This window comes from Nematolebias whitei, chromosome 9 (assembly GCF_014905685.2).
Source record: "Nematolebias whitei isolate Nwh7 chromosome 9, NemWhi1, whole genome shotgun sequence".
NCBI classification, from domain to species: domain Eukaryota; kingdom Metazoa; phylum Chordata; class Actinopteri; order Cyprinodontiformes; family Rivulidae; genus Nematolebias; species Nematolebias whitei.
This window is the reverse complement of record NC_056506.1, coordinates 291,368-317,848: the sequence shown is the minus strand read 5'-3', so window position 1 is coordinate 317,848 and position 26,481 is coordinate 291,368. Positions and strand designations below refer to the sequence as shown.

Below are 26,481 nucleotides of genomic sequence, written 5' to 3'. Positions count from 1 at the left end.
GTGGGGGGTACTCTGGGAGTATGGGGTACCGGGCCCTTTGATACGGGCTGTTAGGTCCCTGTATGACCGTGCCAGAGCCTGGTCCGTATCGCCGGCAGTAAGTCGAGCTTGTTCCCGGTGAGAGTTGGACACCAGCCAAGGTTGCCCTTTGTCACTGATTCTGTTCATAACTTTTATGGACAGAATTTCTAGGCGCAGCCAAGGTGTTGAGGGGATCCGTTTTGGTGGCCTTAGGATTGCATCTCTGCTTTTTGCAGATGATATGGTCCTATTGGCTTCATCAGATCGTGATCTACAGCTTTCGCTGGAGTGGTTCGCAGCCGAATGCGACGCGGCCGGGATGAAGATCAGTTCCTCCAAATCCGAGGCCACTGTCTTGAGCCGGAAAAGGGTAGAGTGCCCTCTCCGGGTCAGGGAGGAGGTCCTACCCCAAGTGGAGGAGTTCAAGTGTCTTGGGGTCTTGTTCACGAATGAAGGAAAAATGGAGCGTGAGATCGATAGGCGGATAGGTGCAGCGTCTGCAGTGAAGCGGGCGCTGTACAGGTCTGTCGTGGTGAAGAGAGAGCTGAGTCAAAAGGCGAAGCTCTCAATTTACCGATCGATCTACGTTCCCACCCTCATCTATGGTCACGAGCTTTGGGTTGTGACCGAAAGAATGAGATCTCGGATACAAGCGGCCGGAATGAGTTTTCTCCGCAGGGTGTGTGGGCTCTTCCTTAGAGATAGGGTGATAAGCTCGATCATCCGGGAGGGACTCAGAGTAGAGCCGCTGCTTCTCCACGTCGAGAGGAGCCAGTTGAGGTGGCTTTGGCATCTGTTTAGGATGCCTTCTGGATGCCTCCCTGGTGAGGTGTTCCGGACACGTCCCACCAGAAGGAGGCCCAGAGGAAAACCCAGGACACACTGGAGGGACCATGTTTCTCGGCTGGCCTGGGAACGCCTCGGGATTCCCCCGGAAGAGCTGGCCCAAGTGGCTGGGTAAAGGGAAGTCTGGGCCTCCCTACTTAGGCTGCTACCCCTGCGACCCGACCCCGGATAAGCGGAAGAAAATGGATGGATGGATGGACTTGTATGTTTGATGGTAAATTTTTGTTCTGAGCCTTGTACATAAATAATAGAATATTGTAATCCACCAAATCATAAAACTTAAGAATTTTCAGTTGATAAAACAAAATACTTGAAGGATGGCGATAATGCTTTTTTGCTATAACTCTTATAACTCTTTTTTGTAAAATAAAAATAGACTTGGTTGCAGTTTTACAAGCTGTACCCCAGATAGCAACACAATAAATCAAATGTGGCACAACAACTGTATTGTACAGTAGACACAATGCTTTATCAGTCAGAAATTCTCGTACTTTATGTAGCATTGCTATAGACCTGGAAATTTTAGTTCTTGCAAAATTAATATGTTTTTTCCATGTCAATTTATCATCTATAATCACTCCCAGAACCTTTACTTCACTCACTCTTTCTATCACAACACCATCAATTTCGAAAGGAAAATCTATAGATGGCTTTTTTTTTTACTAAATATCATATAATTTGTTTTTTCTAGATTAAGTGATAATTTATTTAATTTAAACCAAGTATGAATTTTTACAAACTCAATCTTCATTAATTCAAACATCTGATTTAAGTCTTTACCCGAACAAAAGAAAGTAGTATTGTCTGCAAATAAAACACACTTGAGAATACTAGACACCTTAACTAAATCATTTACATACAAAATAAACAGCTTAGGCCCAAGAACTGAACCTTGAGGTACTCCACATGAGACATTACACAAACCAGATCTAACCTCATCAATCTGTACAAACTGTTTTCTTCTGTTTAAATAGCTAGATATCCACTCTATGGCTAGACCTCTAATACCATATTGTTTCAATTTTTCAAGCAAAATAGTGTGATCAATTTTATATTTTATGTTTTGCTTTAATTTATGGTTGGCAGGGGACAGTGTTAATTGCACAATCCAAAATGATTACATTTGATTATTTAGTAAAATCAGTAATAAAGTGTCCATGCATTGCTTGAGGAAGGATCCTGATTGATTGATTTTGGTGTCCAAAGGATTGAAAGTTCACTAAAGTGGTGATTTCCTAGCTCCAGTGAGCTTTGATGGAGTGTCCGGGGACCTCAGGGTTCTTATGAGTTGATAGAATTGATTGTTGATATTATTTCATATAAAATTTATAAAGAACGATAAATCAGTGTTAAGATATGTTTAATCTAGACTGGTCTTATGGTTTTGATCTGCTCAGAGACGGGATTATAATGAAATTATGACCCGGTTCTGACTGGCTTAAACTGGGCCAGCAGCTCTCAAGAGAGTCTCCCTGGGATTTCAATATCAGTCAAATAGTTTAATCTGCTTGCCACATCATGTAGAAAGGCTTTGAAGCACGGTCTCATATTTCCTAACACGTCAGTCCACATAAGACCACACTTAGGCTGAGCTCCCCTTCTGCGAAAGGAGGAGTCATATAACCCCATAAATTAGTAATGACACGGGACTTCGAGGCTTTTCTTCCGGGTCTGTGAACGCGTCACAGACTGTAGAGTCCAGCGCTGTGAAACTGTAATCTTTTCCTGCCTTTTCTAATATAATTGATAAAACTTAATTGACATTTCCTTGATTTATTGATTATTATAGTGCCACTTCTGAGGGAGGTTCGAGCCGGGGGTAAAGACGTGGGCTGGAGGGGGTTTCCGGATCCGGTGGTCCGCAGCCAGCTCCCATCTTTAACATCAGGGTATCTCTTACCATAACTTTGTCTGAAGAATTCTTTGGTTATTGACAAGCAATTTTTTTCTCTCCCAGAGTCCTGGAAGGAAGCACCCTTTGCCCAAAGAGCAGTCCTAATACTGAAAGATCTGGTTTGGCAATCAATCTGGCTGAAACAAAAAGAAGTACTCCTGTCTTCACTAAAAAGGAATTACTTCTGGGTTGTCCAAAACTTTTTCAGTGGCTCCTAGGAGCAGGTTCAATATCGTTCTGTGTTTCATCAGTTCTCCGGTCCGTTCAGTCCAGCTTTGAGGATGTGTAAGGTTTATATAGTCCTTAAACCGGTTCAAACCAGTCTAAACATGTTTCAACGTATTATCTTTGCACTGCAACTATCTGGTGTAACCTTCTGATTGGTCCTTTACAGTCATCCAAGGTAAGTTTCCTGGCACCTAGGAAACACACAAAGTGCATTTCTCAGAACCCAGGAAGCACCTCGTCTTAAGGCCTTGCCATATATGGTGCTCACCACTAACTTGAGTTCTTGCCTCAGTGTTTGGAACAGTTTGTTCATATCAGCCACCCCACTTGTAACATCTTAGATCACAAGTTTGTTCAACTTAAACACGCTCTTTTAATTACTTGTAATCACACATAATTACTTATTAATTCACATATGAATTCAAGCAATGTTATTCATTCGTAACACTTTCCTTCAAAAGAACTTGGGCAGAACAAGGCCCTCGCCCACGCACATAGGAAACGTTCGTTTCCTGTGCACCTGCCTTCTGAGGCCCCGTTGCCATGCTCACCCACATACTAGGAAGGAAACACAGACACTAGGCAGAAGATACAGTCTGGCTTTATCACACAAACCTGCTGGGTGGCAAACAATTTTACTAAAGTTTAACATTATTTGACACTGATGTTTAGCAACTTGTTCTCATCATTTTTATGTTTTCAGACCTTTGTAAAAAGAAGAAAACACTTTTGCTTTAGGTCACATGACCATGTGACCCAGATGTTAAATCAAGCGTTAGAAGGAAACCAAAAACTGAGCCTGGGAGTGGTCAGAGGAAGATGTTTAGTGCTCCTGTTAGTTTCTGCAACTTGCATGCAAACACAGTCATGAACTTTTGATGTTCATTTAATTAAACAATGGTACATTTGAATGTATCTTAAGGGACCTATTCCCAGAAATGGGGTGGGGGCTTTGCCCTGTAAAAGAATAAAACTTTAATGAGTTTGCTGAAACAACGCTGTACAATAGATTGTACTAAACGCAATATGAAATAAAAATCAAAGCAATATACTTAATTTAAACAAGAGGGAATTACAATGTTCCCTCGCTAGAAATATGAAGCATCTTCGTTTAATGGTCTACATGTTTATTTTCCTTCTGTTGAGAGTTTTTCAGTAATTATGTCTTTTTGAAAGTCTGTAATGGCTTTTTGGCTCTTAGCAGAGTTGGAGGTTTATGAGTCACGTCACAGTGAAAGCCTTCATCCTTCCACTCCAACTACAAACATGTTGCAGAAAAACTCTGAGGTTTGCAGTTAAAGGGTGCTCAACTGTGGGAGTTAAAACAAAAACTGATTAAGACACAGCATAATAATTTGAAGTATTTGGTATTTTGGCTTAAGCTCCTAATTTTCTCCGCTCATTGTTTGGGTTTGATCAGATTATATATATGAGAATGTTTATAGGACAGAAGTTGTTTCTACTCACCTTGTTTTTCCTGAAGTGGTAAACTCCAAACATGCAGGCCAGGTCCAGCAGGATGCATAGAGCCTGGAAGGAGGTGAGGGCAAGCCACAGAGCCCCGTCCTCCTGCACCAGGCAGGGGGTGTCATCCTGGCAGGAAGAGCAGCCCTCCCGACACGGCAGACACTTGTTGGACACGTCGGAGAAGTCGTCTTGGCTCGAGCCTGGCTCCTTCCCTGAGGAGGTGAGCTCACATTAATCAGTATGTTCTCATCTGAATCATGAAATAAATCTCTGCAATGTTCATCAGAACAGTTTACTGTTGTGCTTTCAAGGACTATCACTGTTTTTTATACATTCATTCCTTTTTACCACATTGTCTTCCTGTTAACTGCTCAGAGAATCAATGTGAAGCATTAAGATCATCATTCCGGTAAATCAAAGAGCCTTGGGGGACCATTACAAGAACACAGCTTTTTAACTGGGCTGAGGTAATAATGGAGAAAAGGAGGATGAATTATTGTGGCAGCATCTTCTTCAATCCTCCACCAAGAATACCTGACAGGCCTCTGTACTGAGCACTGTTCAGTCTGAAAATTTTATTTTTGTCATTTTCTGAGTGCTCTCGTTTAACAAAATAGTTTTTTTTATTTGAATTTATAACAGGCATACAATCAGCACACAGAGTGCGTATATCCAAGCTCTGCTGAAGGTTTGCATGATCCTCTAGAGAATTATTAAGAAATGTGCTAGAAATCATGACTTCATAAATTAAGTAATTAGGCAAAAAATGACAAGTTGATTATTATTTTTAATTCTCTCCTGATATTTATTATTTGTTTATTATGTTACATCTTGGAATTTGAATGGACTGAGGTCATGAACCTCCAAACGTATGTTTGTCACTCTCCATCCAGTGATGATGCAAACGTGTATGACGAGACACGATACACTACTACTACTTGTACTACTATCACTACTTCATGGTTTTTCACTTATTGTAGTGGGTAGGGGTGGGTGGGGGTGGAGGGTGGGGTGCTGAGTAAAGACTGTATTTGGTAACACTATTTGGACCAATGAGGAATATGTCAGTTTTGTCAGCGTTTAATTTAAGAAAATTTTGCTTCATCCAGATTTTTTCATTCAACCTTTTATTTATACAGATTAATCACATTGAGCCTCAGAGACTCATTTACAAGTGAGACCTGTTTTAGTCAGACAAACAGACAAAAGTAAGGAAAAGAGTAAACACGAGGAGGAGGGGAGGTAAAAAAAAATAATGTCTTGCACTATGTCCTGGCCAGGGCACAGTGTGAGAGTTGGAAAAAAAGACCTTGCACATAAACAGCAGACATAATGATGTCATAATACATTTATGCATGAGGAGGCCGATGAAGGCAATGAGTTGTCCATGGACTGCCAGAAAGTTCCATAGTCATGATAAGATGGCACAGTGTCTATCAGTCGGCTCAACTCTGACACAGATACACAGATGTCCTCGAGAGGGGAGTAATGGGTGTGTGTGTGTGTGCTTTTTTTTTGGGGGGGGGGGGGGGGGGGGGCTTCTCGTTCACATAAACAGCCAGGAGAAGTTTGAGATAGCTGGCCAAATCAAGGCCAAGTGGGGAAGCCAAATTCAGATAACTCAATTATTTTGTGTCAGGCAGACTCTGTTTGATTTCCACGTATGCCTTGAAAGTTCTGCTGGTACATCTCCATGGTGATTCCAAACTGTCAAATTTTGTGGTCACACCTCTGGACCGAGCTTGTAGCCTTCTCCAAGGTCAATTCCTTCATGCCAGTTAGTCCCAGGAGCTGCAAGTAAATGGTAAATGGACTGTACTTATATAGCACCTTTCTATCTTATTTCAAGATACTCAAAGCTCTTTACACGACAATCTGTGTCCTCATTTACCCATTCATACAGCACTTTACTAGATCTCTACAAAGCTAATTGAACAAATCATTCTAATGACACTAATCAGTGCTTTTAGATCACTTTCATACACTGATGGGACACACATCAGAGGCTATGAGGGGTTCTTACCCAGGGATACTTCGACGTGACTGCTGGTGGATTCGAACCCCCAACTCTCACATTGGAGGACGACTGCTCTAACCATTCAGCCACAGCCGCCCCATAGTGGCCTGTGATTCTCAGAAATCGCATCCAGCTTACAGCTCAGCTCATACAACATCTGAGTCTGAAAGCTTACTGATTGGTGCATTCCTTTGATAGGGTTTTTGTATCTTAAAACTTTATCAAACTTTGTTTTAGAGTGCCTGTTTGACCTTAAAGCTGTGAACTTGTAAAGTTAAACCAAATGACAGGAACTGATAACGTTCACCCACGTAGTAGTTTCTGAAAGCTGTTTTTTCTTTTGTAAAACCACAGATGTCAGGGTTTTATACATAAACTCATATTTTATCAATCTCACATTATCAATCTCACACTGTTATTGTTTTTCTTAACTGTGCGTACGAAGCAGAATTTAATGATACAATGGTATAAGGAACTCATTACTCACACCCATGTAAGCATTTAATCAAAATGTTCTAGACCGCCTTGCCCTCGTTGTGTAATCTAAACTGCCTGCATAAACAAGATGTCCAGTTTTCACTCCTTTCTGTGTGACAATAAAAAATGAGCAGATGTTGAAAGTCTTTGTAATTCTCAGCTCACAGCTTTAACACAGTTGTGACTGTAGCTACCCTTTTGCAAAAGCTCGGTTGTGAACTTACACTGTGTTGTCTGTTCTCACAAATCACAGAACAACCCTCAAAAATTCTTGCAGAAACAACCATATACACAGACCGCAGATCGTTTGCAACAGTACTGTACTCCTCCCCTCTGAAGCTAAACCAATGTACAAACAAAATGCAGTTGTTTTGAAGACAACCCCAGTAAGTACAGCGGCTTCTTATTACAATGGATATTTTCTTTCAATCGTGCTCCGCTAACTTACTCCTCAGACACTGCCCACATGAATTTCATTATCAGTGCTTTAAAGGGCGAAGTGCTCCAATGGGCTCATGCTTACCTGCACAAATGCCAGACAGAGTTGATAACTTTTTTCTCATTTATTGAGGACTTTGAGCAAGTTTTTGACAAATCCCTGCAGCAGGAAGAAGTGACCCAGAAGATGTTTACATTATAGCAAGGAAACAGACCCGTCACCGAGTTCATCATCCATTTCCGCATTTGGGCAGAGAGGGCTGACTGTTATGAGAATCCTCTCAGGGGAGCTTTTATTCACGCATTGAATAAATGCATAAAGGATCAACTCGCTACCAGTGAAACACCAGAAGACCGGAACCAACTGATTAACCTCACAAGTGTAGTGAACTAGACCTCCGACCTCAATCTGTCTCTGAGGACCTTCAGGAGACAGGAACTGCTATTTCATTGATTTGAATCCAGAAATACAAAAATATCTCATCAAGAGACTATTTAATTGTATCCTGAATTAATCAATTGAAAGAACACTTTTCTTTTTACATTATCATTACTATTTTACAATATCTTGATAATCAAAAGTGTGTTTAGTTCATACCATTTCTAAATGTTGAAGTGAACCACTCATTTAAATCAACTGTGAAAAAGTATTAATGATTTTTAAACCTCAATAAACTTTGATCATACAGTTAAATGTCTATTTACGAAGTAAGTGTGCATTTAGTCTTCTGTCTGAATGAGGAGTAGTGGATGTCGGTCGAAAGTCAGAGACAAGTTATGAGAACGAAGTGTCTTGTTTTAAAACTCTCAGACAGTAAATAAGAGCTGCTGGCACCTGCTTTGTCTCACCTCTTCATAATATTTCTCTGTCTGTACTAACCGTTTTTAAAAACAATCCTGCTGCCTACTGACTCCTAGTGACCCTCTGACATCACTAAACTACACCCCTGCTGGTTGTTTCAACCAATCAGGAAGTACCACGTAACAGGAAGTAGATAACCTTTAAAAGGCAACACTTCTTGGAACTTTTCAGTCTTCTTGGAACTATTCAGTCTTGGTCTTCGTCGTCTGTTGGAGTCTTTGCAGTCTTTTCCAGTCTTGCTGGAACTTCCAGTCGAAGATGAGACTCAACTAAGTAGCAGATGGATTTGACCATGTTCCAAGGGTCTCTCTGTTCCAGCGTAGTCACAGCCTTCCTCGGTTGTAACTCAACCCGAGCATTAAAAGCTCAACTTCTAAGGAAGCTTATTCGGTTGAACCGAGTACTTCGTCACGATTTCTGATGGCCCCCAGCTACTCTAACCGGAGACGCTGAAAAGACGGCGTACCAATGGACTTCTGTTCCGGAGTGGAGGTATCCACTATCTCAAGTAACAAGCCGTTGACGCCGTGAAGTGTACCGGAGGGCTGAGCTGGATGATGTTGGAGGAAGGGTGCCATGTTCTGGTTCAACACATAACTTTCATCCATCTAAAACGTCCTCCTTAAATCTATTCCTCCTCTCTTAAACTTCTCTATTTGCCAGTAAATCAAGCTAGATGCCTTCAGAGATGAATCAGTCTCAATCAGTAATGCTCTGTTGTCTTGTTTAGTAAAGCGTGCCAAGTTTATTAATAAAAAACAGATCAGCAAATCAATGTGTACATGTTGATTCTGTTAAATAAATGACAGCATTTATTCTGATGGGTCAAAGATAAAATGGCGTCTCATGTCACTGATTAAACACTCCACTCACAAGTTATCTTGGTCACAGAACAAATTTAACTAAAAAAATAAAAGAATCCGTTGTAATTAAACAATTAATATTCTTTGTGCTTGAACTAGCTTTAAGAATAATTAATTAGTAGTGAAGCTAACAGCTACATCACTACACAAGGTAAATCTACAACTGCTTCCGGGAACATTCCATGGAAGAGAACTACAGTTCTTGTGACTATTATTCCTTAGATAGGGCACTTTATAGGAACATTCACATACATAAAAAAAGCCAATTAGTAAAGTGCTCTGAGACAACTTTGTTGTGATTTGGCGCTATATAATAAATAGAATTGAATTGAAATTGAATAATTTGAACCCGGAAGTAAGCAAGCTGTTTCGTTGCCCAGGCAACCTAAACCTGAACTGATGTAGATCGGGAGGACTTGGCTCAAGTCGGAGGAATGTCAACATTGCATAACCAACAATGAATGCCTGTATTGTGTTAAGAAAGGACACTCTTCGCAGCATGTCATCTACGGTTAAAAAGGAGCCCACTAGTAAAACAGGAGATACTGGTGGGTATTTGGTGGTATGTTCCTGTTTTTAGTTTTCTACATTCACCTTAGAATCTAGATGTTTTTTTGTTACCTTTTTCTTTTAGCCATCCTATTTGTTAAAAAAATAAAAATAAAATTGTAGTATGACGTTTTAGAACTGTTTATTGTTGTCGCTGTTGGCCATTGTTGTCATCATTCTTTGTTGAAATCAGGTCTCTCTTGTAAATGAGTCCTCAAGGCTCAATGGGATTTACCTGTCTAAATAAAGGTTGAATGAATTTCTTCATTTTCTCTTTGAAAAACTCGTGTTTGCCAACGTTTCTGTGCAATAATACCACAAATTTTCCCATCAGGCATTGATTGACTATGTGGCGGAGCAAAACTTGATCAGGTGAGGCCTGGTGGAGGAGCTTCAAATCCGCACAATTGAACTAACAGCCCCCCCCCCCCCCCCCCCCGCACTTGCAGTTGCTACCCTTAGCGGACAAACCACGTCCTCAATACACCAAAAAACAAAAGACAATCCTTTCATAAATTGGGTCGAAAATAGAGTTGAAAGATGGGATGACTCTTGTTCTAAGAACTGTTTACATTTGTCCATATCTCCCGGGGCTCTTTGCAAATAACCCCAAGAGGGCATTGACCTCTCTAAAGTTGCTGAACTTTATCACTCTCTTGTCCCAGTATTTAGCAAATCATAGCTATGTTTACATGGACATAAGTAATTGGATCAAACGGCCGTTCGGAATAAAAACGCATCATGCAAACGCCCCGTTCAGGTTATGTTTTGTTTATTCAGCGCAATCTGAAATAATTTGTGATCAGAACGAAACGGGTGGTTTACACCAATTCATAACCCAAACGGTGTGCATGTAAACGCTTGATCAGTTAATTTTGTTCTGATTGTGAAAAACTGACCTAACTGCGCATGCGCGACCTATGTCATTTCCACCTGGCTAATGCTAATAATATTAGCATGTTGGGGAAGCAAAACTGGTCGGTGAGCAACACAACATTTCTACTAGAAATTTTGAAAGAGCTCCAAATGACCTGTATTCCCTGTAGCTCAGTCAGGGAGTGCAGTAACATCTCTACCGTCATTAAAAACTGTCATGGGTCCATTTTGGGTGCTCAGGTTTGTTTACGTTCATCCCAGAAGTAAACTAGAAGTAGAACATCTTCTTCAGTGTTTTTGTAAGGAAAGTTACCACTCTGCGCATGTCAGTACTTCTGTTCAGAACAAAGCCCGCTGCATGTAAATGCTCGTCATGTACAGATTGTGCCCATGTAAACGAAACATTTTAATTATTTAATCTGAAAACATTTCAATCCAGTCAAAAAAAATTGCGCATGTAAACATAGCTAATGATCGTTGTCTCTACCACCACACAGACCATATGACTGCCACATTGACCTCCTTCCTGGTGCCCCCTTTCCGTCTAGCAGGTTGTATAACCTATCAGGTCCTGAGAGAGAGGCAATGAGACAGTACATTGAGGATTCTTTCAAATCTGTTATTATCTGCCCGTGTAGTTCTCCTGTTGGGGCAGGATTCTTTTTTTGTTGCTAAGAAAGACTAGACTCTCAGACCATGCATTGACTTCAGATGATTAAACTAGATAATTGCTAAAAACAAGTATCCTCTACCTCTGATGTAGATCAATATATGAACAACTACAAGATGCAGTAAATTCCAACAAGCTGGATCTCCTTAATGTTTATCATTTAGTAAGGATAAGAAAAAGGGATGAATGGAAAACTGCATTTAAAACCATTTAGGTCATTTCGAGTACCTGGTCATGCCTCTTGGGCTGACCAACACCCCTGCAACCCCTGGTGTTTCTCACCACCACGGAGGCACTGACATCCCAGTTCAACTCTGTCTGCTTAAAGACTCTGGATCATGTCGCTACTGTTAAAACTAGAAAATCTAAACTCAAAGCCGAACCTTGGCTGAATGATGTCACCAAGGCCGTTAGGCAGAAATGTAGGAGGGCGGAGCACAAGTGGAGGAAAGACAGGCTGCAAGTCTCTTTCCAAATACTTAAAGAGAGTTGGCACCGTTATCAGAAAGCAGTATCCATTTCATCCATTTTCTTTACCCGCTTATTCCATTTTGGGTCACGGGGGTCGCTGGTGCCCATGTCCAGCAATCACTGTGCGAGGGGCGGGGTACACCCTGGATGGGTCGCAAGGCCATCACAGGGACACATAGAGACAAACGAGACAAACAAACATTCACTCTCTCACTCACATCTAGGGGCAATTTAGAGTTACCAATCAGTCTAACATGCATGTTTTTGGACTGTGGGAGGAAACCGGAGTACCCAGAGAAAACCCACACATGCACGGAGAGAACATGCAAACTCCACCCAGAAAGGCCCCTGGACCGGGGTTTGAACCAAGGACCTTGCTCGCTGAGAGGCAGCAGCTCTACCAGTTGCGCCACCGTGCTGCCCAGAAAGCAGTAAAAGCTGCTAAATCCAAATGCTTTTCTGACATCATAACCTCAAACTCTCACAACCCATGTGTCCTCTTCTCTACCCTAAACTCTATTCTCCACCTCACTGAACCATCACCTCTGGAAGCCTCGACTGAGCTGTGCGAGAACTTCTTACATTTCTTTTTGGAAAAAATTGCGACCACCCGGGCTCTCATTTCCCCTCCAACTCATGACCCATCCATCCCACTTCAATCTGTAGCTCTATTTGACCATTTTGAACCCATCACTCTATCTTCTCTAGAGCAGGTCATGTGCAGCTTGAAACCTTCTGGTTCCCCCTTTGTTGTGGTCCCCACAACAAGAACAAGAACAAAGAAGGTTTTTCCTACTCTAGGTCTGTCCATTCTGGCTACAGTAAACAGTAGTTAATCCACTGGTGTGGTGCCAAAAACCTTTAAACATGCTGCTGTCCAGCCTCTCCTGAAAAAAACTAACCTTGACCCCTCAGTCGTTTCCAACTTCTGGCCTGTCTCCAAACTCCCATTTGTTTCCAAAATACTGGAGAAAATAGTTGAGTCCCAGTTGAAGTGCTTCCTTGAGGAACACGCCATCTTAGAGCTTTTCCAATCTGGCTTTAAACCTCTCCACAGCACTGAAACTACCCTATTCAAGGTTTTTAATGACATCTTCAGATCCACAGATACTGGTGATTCTGTGCTGCTTGTCCTATTGGACCTCACAGCTGCCTTTGACACCATCGACCATGAGATCCTCATTGCTAGGTTGGAGCAGTGGGTGGGCATCACAGGGTCAGCCCTCAATTGGTTCAGATCCTACCTCAATGACAGATCCTTTTGTGTCTCCATCAAGGATTTTAGTTCTGCAGTGACAGAGCTTAAATGGGGGGTTCCGTAGGGGTCCATCCTGGGTCCCCTCCTATTCTCTCTATACCTGCTGACACTTGGTGCTATTTTCCAGAAACACAACATGCCGTTTCACTTCTATGCCGACGACTGTCAAATTTACTTCCCCCTAAGACACAATGGTACATGCTCTATTCAACTGCTGCTCGACTGCCTGACTGACATCAGGGTCTGGATGGCTTTAAACTTCTTAAGTTTCAATGAAAAGAAGTATGAAGTCATGTTGTTCCCTCCCAATGACATGATCACAAACCACTGCATCAACCTTTCCACTCTAACGCTGTCAGAAAAACAAAGAGTCACTAATTTGGGAGTGATAATGGACCCTTCCCTGAAACTTAACAATCATGTAAACATCCATCCATACATCCATACATCCATTATTTTTACCAGCTTATTCCATTTTGGGTCACGGGGGTCGCTGGTGCCCATGTCCAGCAATCACTGTGCGAGGGGCGGGGTACACCCTGGACGGGTCGCAAGTCCATCACAGGGCCACATAGAGACAAACGACACAAACAACTATTCACTCTCTCACTCACACCTAGGGACAATTTAGAGTTACCAATCAGCCTAACATGCATGTTTTTGATCTGTGGGAGGAAACCGGAGTACCCGGCGAAAACCCATGCATGCACGGAGAGAACATGTAAACTCCACCCAGAAAGGCCCCTGGACCGGGGTTTGAACCAAGGACCTGCTCGCTGAGAGGCAGCAGTTCTACCAGTTGCGCCACCGTGCTGCCCCAATCATGTAAACATGATTGTTAAATCATTTTTTTTCCAACTGAGGCGGCTGTCTAAACTGAAGCCAATATTTTCCAAAAATAACCTGGAGACAGTAATACATGCATTCATTACATCTAGGCTTGATTACTTTAATTCACTCATGTTTGGCATCAGTCAGACCTCCATTGAACGACTACAACTGGTCCAGAATGCAACAGCCCGATTTTTAACCAGTACAGGCAAAATAGAGCACATTACACCAGTTTTGGCCTCACTGCACTAGCTACCGATTCACCTTCGAATCCAGTTCAAAATATTCCTGTATGTCTACAAATCGCTGAACAGCCCCCCCCCCCCCCCCATCTCTCTGATTTGCTACAACTGTATGTCCCACCACGCTCCCTGAGGTCAGTGGACCAGTTGCTCCTCACAGTTCCAGTAACTCGTCTTAAGCACAGAGGTGACAGGGCCTTCTCTGTAGCATGACCAAGACTTTGGAACGAGTTACCTCTGCTTGTCAGACGGGCCTCCCTCTCGGTTTTCAAATCCTGTTTAAAAACTCACTACTATTCAGTAGCTTTCAACACCAGATGATCTGTGTTTTGAACCTGTACTCTCCACACTGGTTGGTCGTCATATTTATTATCTGCATCGTTTTTATGTCTATATTTTTGATCTACTTCATTTTGTATATATAAGTGCCCTATAAATAAAATTGAATGGTATCCCCAAATCACCCATGGTCTCATATAGCCCTGGACTTCATCACTTGATTACATCTGTCTTCAGGCAATGCTGTTATCTGCACTGTTATTGATCCATTTTCTAAAGCAGCTCAATTCATTCCTTTGACAAAACTTCCTTTTGCTTCTGAAATAGCACAACTAATGATCAATCATGTTTTTCACCTCCACTGCATCCCGACAGCTGTTGTATCAGACAGAGGACCTCAGTTCATCTCCCAAGTTAGGAGCTCTTTCTACCAAGTCCTGGGTGCTACTACAAGTCTTACCTACGGCTACCACCCTCAATCCAATGGCCAGACAGAGAGGTGCAACTAGGAGCTGGAGGTAAGATTAAGGTGAATCATTGAAATCAAAATTCATGCTCAATACCTGTCTGGTAGGAGTCAACGGAGGACAGGACAGCCCCCAGAAACCATCTTATCACCAGCAAACTGGTTGGTCCAATTAAGGAGTGTACTGGGTGGGTTACGGTTAGGGTGGGGAAAGTTTACATGGGATTGATGAAGCCCTCCGGATAGAGGGCGAAATGTCCCTCCAAAAAAAATTTAACTGTCCGGATGACCTGACTGAGCATTATTGGATTTGGTGCCTGGATAATTGAGCATGAACTTTGATGTTTTGAACCATTTTGGCTGTGGCTGCCTGCCTGGGAGGAGTCGAAGGGGTACAGGACAGCCCCCAGAAACCATTTTATCTCCAGGAAACTGGTTGGTCCACTTAAGGATTGTATTACTAGTTAGGGAAACAGTATTCTTGGGATTCCTCAGACTGACGAAGCCCTCCAGATAGAGGGTAAAACGTCTCTACAAAAAAGAAACTGTTGCCTTGACTGATGAAGCCTTCCGGACCCAAGGTGAAACGTATCAGAACAAAAAATGAAACTGTCCAGATGACCTGACTAAAAAGTTTTGGATTGTATAACTGGATTATTGGGCATAGACTTTTTTGTTTTCAACCAGTTTGACATGACTGTCAATAAGGAAGAGGGCCGGCAATGGAGGAGGGGGTGTGCCAAAGAGACCATCTTAGGACCAACATAACTGGTTTGTTCCACTTTGGAGTAAGTTTTTGGAGAAAGAATCAGTTTTGTTGTGTTCTTCCTTGACTGATGAAACCATCCGGATCGAAGGCAAAACGTTTCAGCACAAAAAAATAAACTGTCCAGATGACCTGACTGAAAAATGTTGGATTGTATACATGGATTATTGAGCATGGACTTTGATGTTTTCATCCAGTTTGACATGACTGACAAGGAAGAGGTCCAGCAGAGGAGGAGGGGGTGTGCCAAAGACACCACCTTAGCACCAACATAACTGGTTTGTTCCACTTTTGAGTAAGCTGTTGGGGCAATCAGTTTTGTGTTGTGTGTTTCCTTGACTGATGAAGCCTTCCGTATCGAAGGTGAAACATTTCATAACAAAAAAGTAACTGTTCAGATGACCTGACTAAAAAATGTTGGATTGTGTACCTATCCAGGTATTGAGCATGGACTTTGTTGTCCAGATGACCTTACTGAACATAATTGGATTTGGTGCCTGGATGATCGAGCATGATCTTTGATGTCTTGAACCATTTTGATGGTGGCTGCCTGCCTGGGACAAGTCGATGGGGGACAGGACAACCCCCAAAAACCATATTTTCTCTAGCAAACTGGTTGGTCCACTTAAGGAGTCTAATGCTTTGTAGGGAAACAGTTTACTTAGGTCTCCTCAGACTGATGAAGCCCTCCAGATAGAGGATGAAACGTCTCTACAAAAAAGAAACTGTCCAGATGACCTGACTGAGCATTATTGGATGTGTCATTGAAAGTTATTATTCTACTTGGAGCCTACACCTACCCTGGGTTGAATACGCCCACAACTCCCAGATGTCCTCAGCAACAGGTCTGTCCCCTTTTGAGACTTCTTTGGGCTACTCCTCCATTATTCCCTTCTCAGGTCTCAGAGATCACTTTTCCTTCCGTCCAGCAGCACGTCAGGAGTTGTTACAGGGTCTGGCACCATATCTGGTCAGCACTCCTCAGATTGTCTGACCAAAACAAAAGGATTGCTGATCGAACTGCTTCAAAACACCAGACAACATATTCGGCCTGGAGGTATGGTTATCCACCAAAGACATTTTTTTAAGGATACCCCTAGAAAACTTGCTCCCAGGTACATTGGCCCTTTCCCTAGAATTAAAATTATCAACCCCTCTGACTACAACTCCTTTTTTGCATGAAAATCCACACTATTTTCCATGTGACACTCATCAAACTGGTAATTTACAGGTATTTTATAGGTAAACCATAAAGACTAGGTGTGGCCTCCCCTGGGTACAGTCTGTGGCACAGAATACGGTCAATACCCTTGTCCTGCTCCAAAATTTTCAGGCAATGTAAGGATCTGGTATTGTTTTGAACCCAAAAAAATGCAGGGAGGACTCAACTCAGGTTAAGAGTAAAGAAAAGTATTTAATGAAAAAATAAACAAAAAGGGCTGACGTGGCAGCAAAAACTTACATGAATAATAAGAGGTTATGAGGGGAGACAAAAACCAAGACGAAGTGAAGGGCATGAAACAAGAAGCAGAAGTCTTCATGAGGAAGTGACCAGATCCCAGACAACTGAACATGCTGACTTAAATACACCAACACTGACGAGGCAAATGACAAACAGCTGGGAGGACAACAGGTGAAGAAACCTGGAACTTAATGAGGGAGTAGTAACTTAGACAGACCACATGATGGAGGCAAAACACTAGGAAGTGAAAAAAAGGAACCAAGAGAAGGATAAGCACAAAAATTACAGACAAGAGGATACATTATGGCAGAACAGGAAAGTAAATAAAGACATGAACACAAAGAAAACAGACAAAGTGCAGACTATGACAGAGCCCCCCCCCACACACACACACACACACACACACACACACATCAAGGGATGGCTCCTGACATCCCAAAGACCAGACACAAGAAACAGACTGGGTGGGTAGAGGGGAAAAAAACAGGATGGAGGGCATCAAGGAAAATTAAGCAATCAAAACACAAAAACCCGACAGGATCAGACCTGGGAAAAACTATATAGGCAGATGACTAGGGGGGCATAACATTGGGTGGCATAATCTCAGGTAGATCGCCGGGAGACCATCCAGAGGAAGGCCAGAGCTTAGGTGGGTGGCTGTGATGCCGTCCAACACGTGGCAACAGTGCAGGTGGGCGGCCGTGAGGCCATCCAGCATGTGTCAACAGTCTAGGAGGGTGGCAGTGAGGCCGTCCAGCACGCCGGAGCAGATCCATGGATGCTGTAGAGCACCCAAGTGGCGTGGACACATCAGGTCGTGGTGTGGACATCTCGAGACGAGGCGAAGAGCTATGATGAGGCAAAGAAACCTTAGGAGCTGCAGGCAGCACAGAGACCTCAGGAGCTACAGGTGGCGTAGACCCCTCCGAAAGCATGGAAGGTGGGCAGTCGTGGTCAACTCCCATTGAGAAGTGTGCAGGTGGTCTGTCACCAAGTCTCTGCCTCTTAGCCAGCAGAGTTGGGTACTCAAGAGGTTCAGTCTCATAAAGTCTCTGCCGCTTCATTGGCTGGGAAGGGCCCTCAGAAGATATAGCCTCTTTGGACTGAACAAGCACTAGAGGCAGAGAAGAAGGTGCAGGTGATGCCAGGGATGAATGGTCTGCAGCAGATGTGGTTGTCATGGAAGCGGCAGCAGACGTGGTTGTCATGGAGGTGGCAGCAGACATGGTTGTCAGGGAGGCGGCAGCAGACATGGTTGTCAGGGAAGCGGCAGCAGACGTGGTTGTCAGGGAGGCGGCAGCAGACGTGGTTGTCAGGGAGGTGGCAGCAGACGTGGTTGTCAGGGAGGTGGCAGCTGGCCTGGTACTCTTTGCTGATGACTTGGGACCCTCTGAAGGCCTGGGTCTCTCTGAAGGCATGGAACCTCTAGGAGGCTCAAGAATGCTACAAGGTTGAGACACATCGTGGCCGACCCCTACCGAGACGCTGGTGGGTGAAGCATCGTGATCGACCCCCACTGAGACACTGGTGGGTGGAACATTGTGGCCAACCCCCACTGAGACACTGGTGGGTGAAGTGTCGTGGCCAACCCCCACTGAGACACTGGTGGGTGGAGCGTCATGGCCAACCCCCACTGAGACACTGGTGGGTGGAGCGTCGTGGCCAACCCCCACTGAGACGCAGGGAAATGGTTTCAGCTGCTTTGTGGTCGGCTGGGTTGAACTTAGCTGCTTCTTGGTCAGATGGGGAGATGCAGGAGAAACAGGAAGCTCAGTGGGTTGGAGCAGAGTCCATCGACCCCTTTTACGGTGGCAGCGTGAGCTTGGAACATTGGTGAACCAGAACTCATCGTCGTCATCATCTGGTTCCACTTCCAAAGGCCTCTCATGAAACCACTGAGGTGGGTAGGAGAAAACAGGCTTTATGGCCAGGCGAGTTCCCCTGAACTTAGTCTCTCTCCTCTATATGCTCTGCTGGAGAGTCATTTCTGCTTGGCGGGACATGACCTCAAAAAATGTTGTCATCCTCCTGCTGGGTTCAGTTTGATCTGGTCATTCTGTAAGGATCTGGTATTGTTTTGAACCCAAAAAAATGCAGGGAGGACTCAAACAACTCAGGTTAAGAGTAAAGAAAAGTATTTAATGAAAAAATAAACAAAAGGGCTAACGTGGCAGCTAAAACTTACATGAATAATAAGAGGTCATGAGGGAAGACAAAAAACATGACAAAGTGAAGGACATGAAACAAGATGTCTTGATGAGGAAGTGACCAGATCCCAGACAACTGAACATGCTGACTTAAATACACCAACACTTACAAGGCAAATGATAAATAGCTGGGAGGACAACAGGTGAAGAAACCTGGAACTTAATGAGGGAGTAGTAACTTAGACAGACCACATGATGGAGGCAAAACACTAGGAAGCAAAAAAAGGAACCAAGAGAAGGATAAGCACAAAAATTACAGACAAGAGGATAAATTATGGCAGAACAGGAAAGTAAATAAAGACAAGAACACAAAGAAAACAGACAAAGTGCAGACTATGACAGGCAATCTATCAACTTCTTCTTGTAGCCACTTCCTAGATCTCTTTTCAGTGGCTGAGAAGTGTTAAGTCACTAATGAGTGTCATAACTTTTTCATAATAGTCTTTATGGTTCAAATTCAATGTGCACCTTCCTTCGTCTGCTGGGAGAATGGTGATGTTTTGTCCTTGCTTCCGGGAAGATGGCGCCGGTGCTGGTGGCTTGCCATTCACCTCTGTCTGTTTTGATTGTTTTTTTTTCTGTTTTTGTCATTTTTCTTTGGTGACATAAACTCACTGCTTGTTTATGATCGCCAACGACTTTTAAAAATACAGTTATCTACTGCAAACCCCACCTTGTTTGACCACTTTGATCAGAGCTCTGGACCCCCACCCCCTTTGCTTGTTGATGTCCCGGTGTACCTGAAGCGCGTGGCGTTTCTGCCCACCCAAAAACATCGCTCCAGGCGCCGTGGGAGATGTGCCGGCCGTCTTGTGAGGATTAAAGCCAGCTTCAAGCTCTCTGCTACTTCGTCATCTGCTGCTGACCATCAGACGTTAAACTGTCCATCCGGATGCTTTGCTGACCCACTCAACTCCAGCTCGCTCCAGGTGCCCGGGCCTGGTAGGCGCAACGGGTGTGGTGGTTTTGGCCATCTCCACTGGAACTTAACCAACTCCGGACTGTCTGCTGCATCATCTCCTGCCGACCATCTGCTAGATAGTTGCCTGTCCGGGTGCTTCGTTGATCCTGCTGGGTCCTGCCTGATCCCCGTAGTCGAGCCTGGCTCGTGCCGCGGGTGCGCGCACAGCTGCGACGTCTCTGGTCCTTGGAGGCGTGGTTCAAACTCCAGAAATCTGAAACAGCTGATCTGTGCTCCAAGCACAGCTTTACCTTCAGCAACTGGTCTTACAAAGATTGCTCTGCTGAATGTGAGGTCACTGGCAAATAAAACATTCGTCTTAAACGACTTTTTCTGCTCCAATGAACTGGACTTCATGTTTGTTACAGAGACCTGGCTCGTCCCTGGTGAGTTAAGTGTTTTTTCTGAACTTTTGCCGGTGGATTGTGCCTTTTTTAATGCTCCAAGGACTTCTGGTAGGGGTGGTGAATTATTAACAGTTTTTAAAAAGCTCTGGAACTGCAGACAGCTCCAGGCTGTGACATTTCAGAGTTTTGAACTGCTGTATTTTGAGCTGGGCTGCTCCAACCCAACACTGTGCTGCTTGATCTACAGACCACCTTCATACAACAAAAACTTCATAAGTGAATTTTCTGACTTTCTGATTGGAATACTGCTCAATTACGACAGGGTCTTGATTCTGGGAGACTTTAATGTGCACGTTTGCTGTCCTGACAAGCCTTTGGTGCAGGAGTTTCTAAAATTGATACAATCTTTCAACCTTATGCAAAATGTTGGTCCAACTCATTAACAGGGCCATACACTTGATTTAGTTCTGTCTCATGGTTTATCTGTGGTTAATCTGAAAATTGGGGATCCTATTGTTTCAGATCACAAACCCATTTCATTCCAAACCTCTGTTATTCATGAGTCTAAATCCCCCGCTCCAGCCAAGAGTTGTCGGATATTTAACTCTTCAACCGCTGCTCTTTTTTCCTCTGCATTCCTTACTGATGCTGCTTCAGTCCCTGAAAACTCTGCCTGTATTAGTACTGTAGTGATGTAGGGTTAGTTAGCGTAGGAGCTCCATTACAATCAATATTTAATGACGGGTTCTCTCTTTTTCGAGCTACTTGACAGATATGTGACAGAGATACTGTGTGGGAGATGGTCTAAAAACCAGTGACATGAGACGTTAATTTTCTTTGACCCATCAAAATGAGTGTGGTCATTTATTAACAGAATCAAAATTTAACATCAACATTGTACACTTGATTATTCTGATTGAACGCAATAACACAGCTTAATTAATGAGCTTTACAATGAGAAATCATACGGCCATGACTTCTCACTTGCAACTAAAATACAATAGACATTTCTGAAAATATCTGGATTAATTACTGGCAAGATAGAAGAGTTTTAAAGATGGGAAATGAAGGAGTTTAAATGGAGATGAAAAAGATGGATGAAGATGTATGTCTGTAGACCAGAACAACACGCTCCTTTGAAGCGCAGTTCGCCCGCGGTACACTGGTAGTGAAGTTCATGGCGACTCTTTACCTTTGGCGGAGGATGAATCCGCGGCAGTCAAGAGGTCCTTCGTACGCTACCTTTCAGCGTCTCCTCAGGGCGGCTGCGACTCGGCAGATGTCGTGAGAACTAATTCCACAGAACAAACCTCCTCAGAAGTTATGAAGTTTTCACCGGGTGGAGTCACAGTGAGGCATCGTGGCTCCTACAGGAACTCCAGCCGAACTTCATCAGTATCAGAAGAACTTAATGGGACTCTGAGAAGACTCAGAGGAACTCAGAACTTCTGTTTTCTCCCAGAACTCCGGTTCATGTCTCAGAACTTTTCCTGTTCGGTTCTGCTCTCAGAACTGGGTGGAACTAGGAAGTGTCGACATTTAAAGAGTTCTGTTTCCGGTTCATTTGAGAAGTCCTGATTGGTTGAAAGAACCAACAGGGGTGTGGTTTTAGTGACGTAAGAGGTTACTACAAGTCAGAAAAACAGTGAGATGTTTTAAGAACAGACAGAGAAATGTTTTGGAGCAGACAGAGAAATGTTTTGGCGAAATGACAGACCACAGGTGCCAGTTTTTCTGTTTCTGTCTGAGAGGTTTTAAAAACATGACAGTTCGTTCCAATAAACTTGTTTGCAACTGTCTCCGACTTTTGACCGACATCACTCCTTCTCATTTCAGACAGAAGATCAAAAAATGCATAATTACTTTGTAACAGACATCTAACTTGATTTCTACTTTGAATGAGGACTAAAAATCATTAATACTGTTTCACAGTTGATTTAAAATGAGTAGTTCACTTCAACATTTAAAATGATTTGAACTAAACACACTTTTGGATTATCAAGACATTTGTAAAAATAGTAATGACAATAAAAAAGAGAGTGTTCTTTCAATTGATTAGTGCAGGACACACTTAGAAAGTCTCTGGATGAGCTTAATTTGTATTTCTGGACTCAAATCAATGAAATAACAGTTCCTGTCCCATGAAGGTCCTCAGGGTCAGGTTTTGACCTGAGGCTTAGTTCACTACAGTACGCAGAAGCTGCTCAGTAGGCATGATGCGACCTGCTCTAAGATCTTAGACCTCGTGGTCCCGCTAAAAATCAGGCGACCAAAGCGGGCACCACACCCCTGGTTGAACGCGACCACTCGAGCAGCCAATCATCTATGCAAGAGAGCTGAGCATAAGTGGAAAAAGGACAAATTACAGGTTTCTTTTATAATTAAAGATTATCAGAGCATCGTTAAATCTGAAAAGAACAAATACTTCTCCCAAATCATAGCTTCAAACAGTCATAATCCCCGAGTTCTTTTTAATACTGTAAATTCCACTTTAAACGTCCCTCGGTCTTCCAACATGAAGGCCTCCGTTGATATCCTCAACAACTTTACTAGATACTTTGCTGATAAGGTAGAGCTTATTAGGTCATCCATCCCCCAGTCCACAACTGATCCCTCTGTCTTTGTCCCTTGCTCAACTGTCTTCAAACAGTTTGAACCCATTTCACTCCCATTTCTAAACAGTCGTTGGTCAGATGAAACCCTCCGGTTCTCCCGCTGACCCCATTCCTGCGTCATTTTTCAAACAAGTTCTACCCACGATTGGACCCGCTGTTCTTACTATTGTAAATAGTAGTATTGTGACAAGTGTGGTTCCTGATGTTTTCAAACATGCAGTAGTTCATCCATTAATTAAGAAACCTGGTCTTGACCCTTCAACTTGCTCAAATTTCAGACCAATCTCAAAACTTCCCTTCCTGTCCAAAATCATGGAGAAAATAGTTTTCATTCAATTAAACAAGTTTTTGAATGAGAACAGAATCTTCGAGATTTTTCAATCTGGTTTTAAGCAACTCCACAGCACTGAAACAGCATTAGTAAGGGTTTGGGTTAGGGTTAGGGTTAGGGCCATCCTTTTGGCCCAGCACAGAAGATCATCATCATCAGGCCAGGACTCTGCAGTCTACACTCATCTCCAGGCCAGCGCTCACTCTTTCAGGGATGAAGATGTGCACATCCTGGATAGAGAGGAACGATGGTTTGAGAGAGGTGTAAAGGAGGCCATCTTTGTGAAAAGAAACCGTTCATCATTAAACAGGGGTGGAGGCCTACGTGTTCAATTGTCCCCCTCTTACAATGCTGTGATTGCTAGTATCACTCAGCCCTCTGTGAATAGTACACAGCCATCAGTGTGCTAATGATCCATTGTTAGGCTGATGGTCCTTCTTGAGCATGTGATCAGCTGGTTTTGGTTGTCAGCAGCAAAACTGGTTGATCCACTCTGAGAAGGTGCTATTTAAGAGACTGAGCTGAAAACAGCACCTCAGACTGAAGAAGTCTCTCGGACGAGAGACGAAACGTTTCTACATTTTTTGTTGTTTTGCTTTGTTTTGGTTTTTTTTTGAATGTCCAGAGGACCAGATTTAACTTTTTTAGATTTTTCTACCTGGATTATTGAGCATGCATCAGGATAAACTGTTGATGATCCATTTAAAATTGAGGGTGTTGAGATTTGTAGAGTTAATGAGATGAAATTTTTGGGTATAATCATTGATGAACAGCTAACATGGAAAAATCACATAAATTCTGTAAGAACAAAAATAGCTAAATCTATTGCAGTACTATACAAAGTCAGGGAATTATTAAATGATAAAGCTCTGTACATGTTGTATAACACAATCATTGTTCCACATTTAATCTATTGCATTGATGTTTGGGGGAAAGCGTGTAAAACCTTTCCAAGCCTATTTTTATTTTACAGAAAAGAGCTGTAAGAATTATCACCAGAAAGCATTACAGTCACCCATCAAGCACATTATTTTATCAGCTGAAGTTATTGAAGTTCCATGATTTGGTAGATTATAGTATTTTATCAGTTATGTATAGGGCTCAAAATAACACATTACCGTTAAATATTCAAATAAATTTTGTTAAAAGACAAAGTTGTTATAATCTTAAGGGGATAGAGATATTTGTTAAACCAAAATTCAGAACTAGTCTGAAGGGAAGGTCTACCTCAATCCAAGGAATTGGGTTGTGGAATGGTCTAGAAAGTGATGTGAAAAATGCCAAGTCAATGTGTACATTTAAGAAAAAGAATCAAAACTGGATTGTTAAAAAAATATATATGAAGTAACTTAGTCTGTATTTAAAATTAGAATTAGAAAAATTAGAAAGAGTTATTCATTTTGTTCTGTTACTTGAAAATTATTATGATTGAAATAATTGTTTGAAAAAAGGGGCAGATATAATAAGAGTTTTTCTTCTTTCTGCTGCCTTTCATTTTAAATCTTGTGTATATTTTTTTCATTGTTATGGAATTGTTTTGTACTTTTTTAAAATGAATAAATTTAATACCATACCATTTTTGTGTTTTCCAAACAATTTTTATACATATAATCTCCACAGTCCTATATCATGACCTCCTCTCTGTCTCGCTGTCTGACTCACAGCCAGTATCTTCCTTGAATGGGCTTTTTCCATTACTTGGCCCTTTTGTGTGCATGCCTAGGGTGGGGACTGTGTGAGGTGCTGGCTTCCAGTGCAACCTTTTCCCTTGCCAGTGGTCACCTTGGGTCTCTCCAATTGTATCAAGATCCATTAAAGAAGATCCTCTCTCCTTGTCAGGGTCTACCTTCGAGCCCTCATAAGCTTCATTCTTAATGCTGTGCTCACTCTCTGATCTTGCCAGAGATTTCTTTCTTTCTCTGAAGTCTCACATTTTTTTCAATTCTTCATTATATGCTTGGTATCTTGCAATTGCTGTAGCTTTTGAGTTCACCAGGACCCTATGCAATCCTGATTCCTTGAATATAATTTCTACTAAAGGATCAAAGTCGACTGATGGGCTGACCATGGCGGATAAGCCACTTGTTATTGGTGATAATGTTTTTTCAGACCACATGCCAGTCCGGTTTGAGTTCACCCTCCCCCATCTAACTCCTAAGTCGTGCATTCCTGCACGTAGGACTTGGACCATTAACCACTTCACTGCCACACGTTTCACAGATGTTTATAACTCTGAAATGATAATTCAGGCCCCAGTTTTTCTCACCACCACTGAGGAGCTGACATCCCAGTTCAACTCTGTCTGCTTAAAGACTCTGGATCATGTTGCACCTGTTAAAACCAAAAAATCAAAAATCAAAGCAGAACCTTGGCTGAGTGATGTCACCAAGGCCGTTAGGCAGCAATGTAGAAGGGCGGAGCGAAAGTGGAGGAAAGACAGGCTGCAGGTCTCTTTTCAAATACTTAAAGAGAGTTGGCGCCGTTATCAGAAAACAGTAAAAGCTGCTAAATCCAAATACTTCTCTGATATAATTACCTCAAACTCTCACAACCCATGTGTCCTCTTCTCCACCCTAAACTATGTTCTCCACCTCACTGAACCATCACCTCTGGAAGCCTCGACTGAGCTGTGCGACAACTTCTTACATTTCTTTTTGGAAAAAATTGCGACCACCAAGGCTCTCATTTCCCCTCCAACTCATGACCCATCCATCCCACCTCAATCTGTAGCTCCTTTTGACCATTTTGAACCCATCACTCTATCTTCTCTAGAGCAGGTCATGTGCAACTTGAAACCTTCTGGCTCCCCCTTTGATGTGGTCCCCCCTCGACTACTAAAGGAGGTGTTTCCAACTCTAGGTCCGTCCATTCTTGCCATAGTAAACAGTAGTTTATCTACTGGCGTGGTGCCAAAATCCTTTAAACATGCTCCTGTCCAGCCTCTCCTAAAAAAACAAACCTTGACCCCTCAGTCGTTTCCAACTACCGGCCTGTCTCCAAACTCCCATTTGTTTCTAAAGTACTGGAGAAAATAGTC

General features: G+C 42.8%; 1 protein-coding gene across 1 annotated transcript in view; it reads right to left on the bottom strand.

Moving 5' to 3' along the window:
- Positions 1-26,481, bottom strand: part of gpr158b (G protein-coupled receptor 158b) — a 496,707-nt gene that overhangs the window by 298,824 nt on the left and 171,402 nt on the right. The window contains exon 4 of the mRNA XM_037682052.1: positions 4,457-4,668. Within this exon, the coding sequence (XP_037537980.1) occupies positions 4,457-4,668 (212 nt within the window). The remainder of the gene's footprint in view (positions 1-4,456; positions 4,669-26,481) is intronic.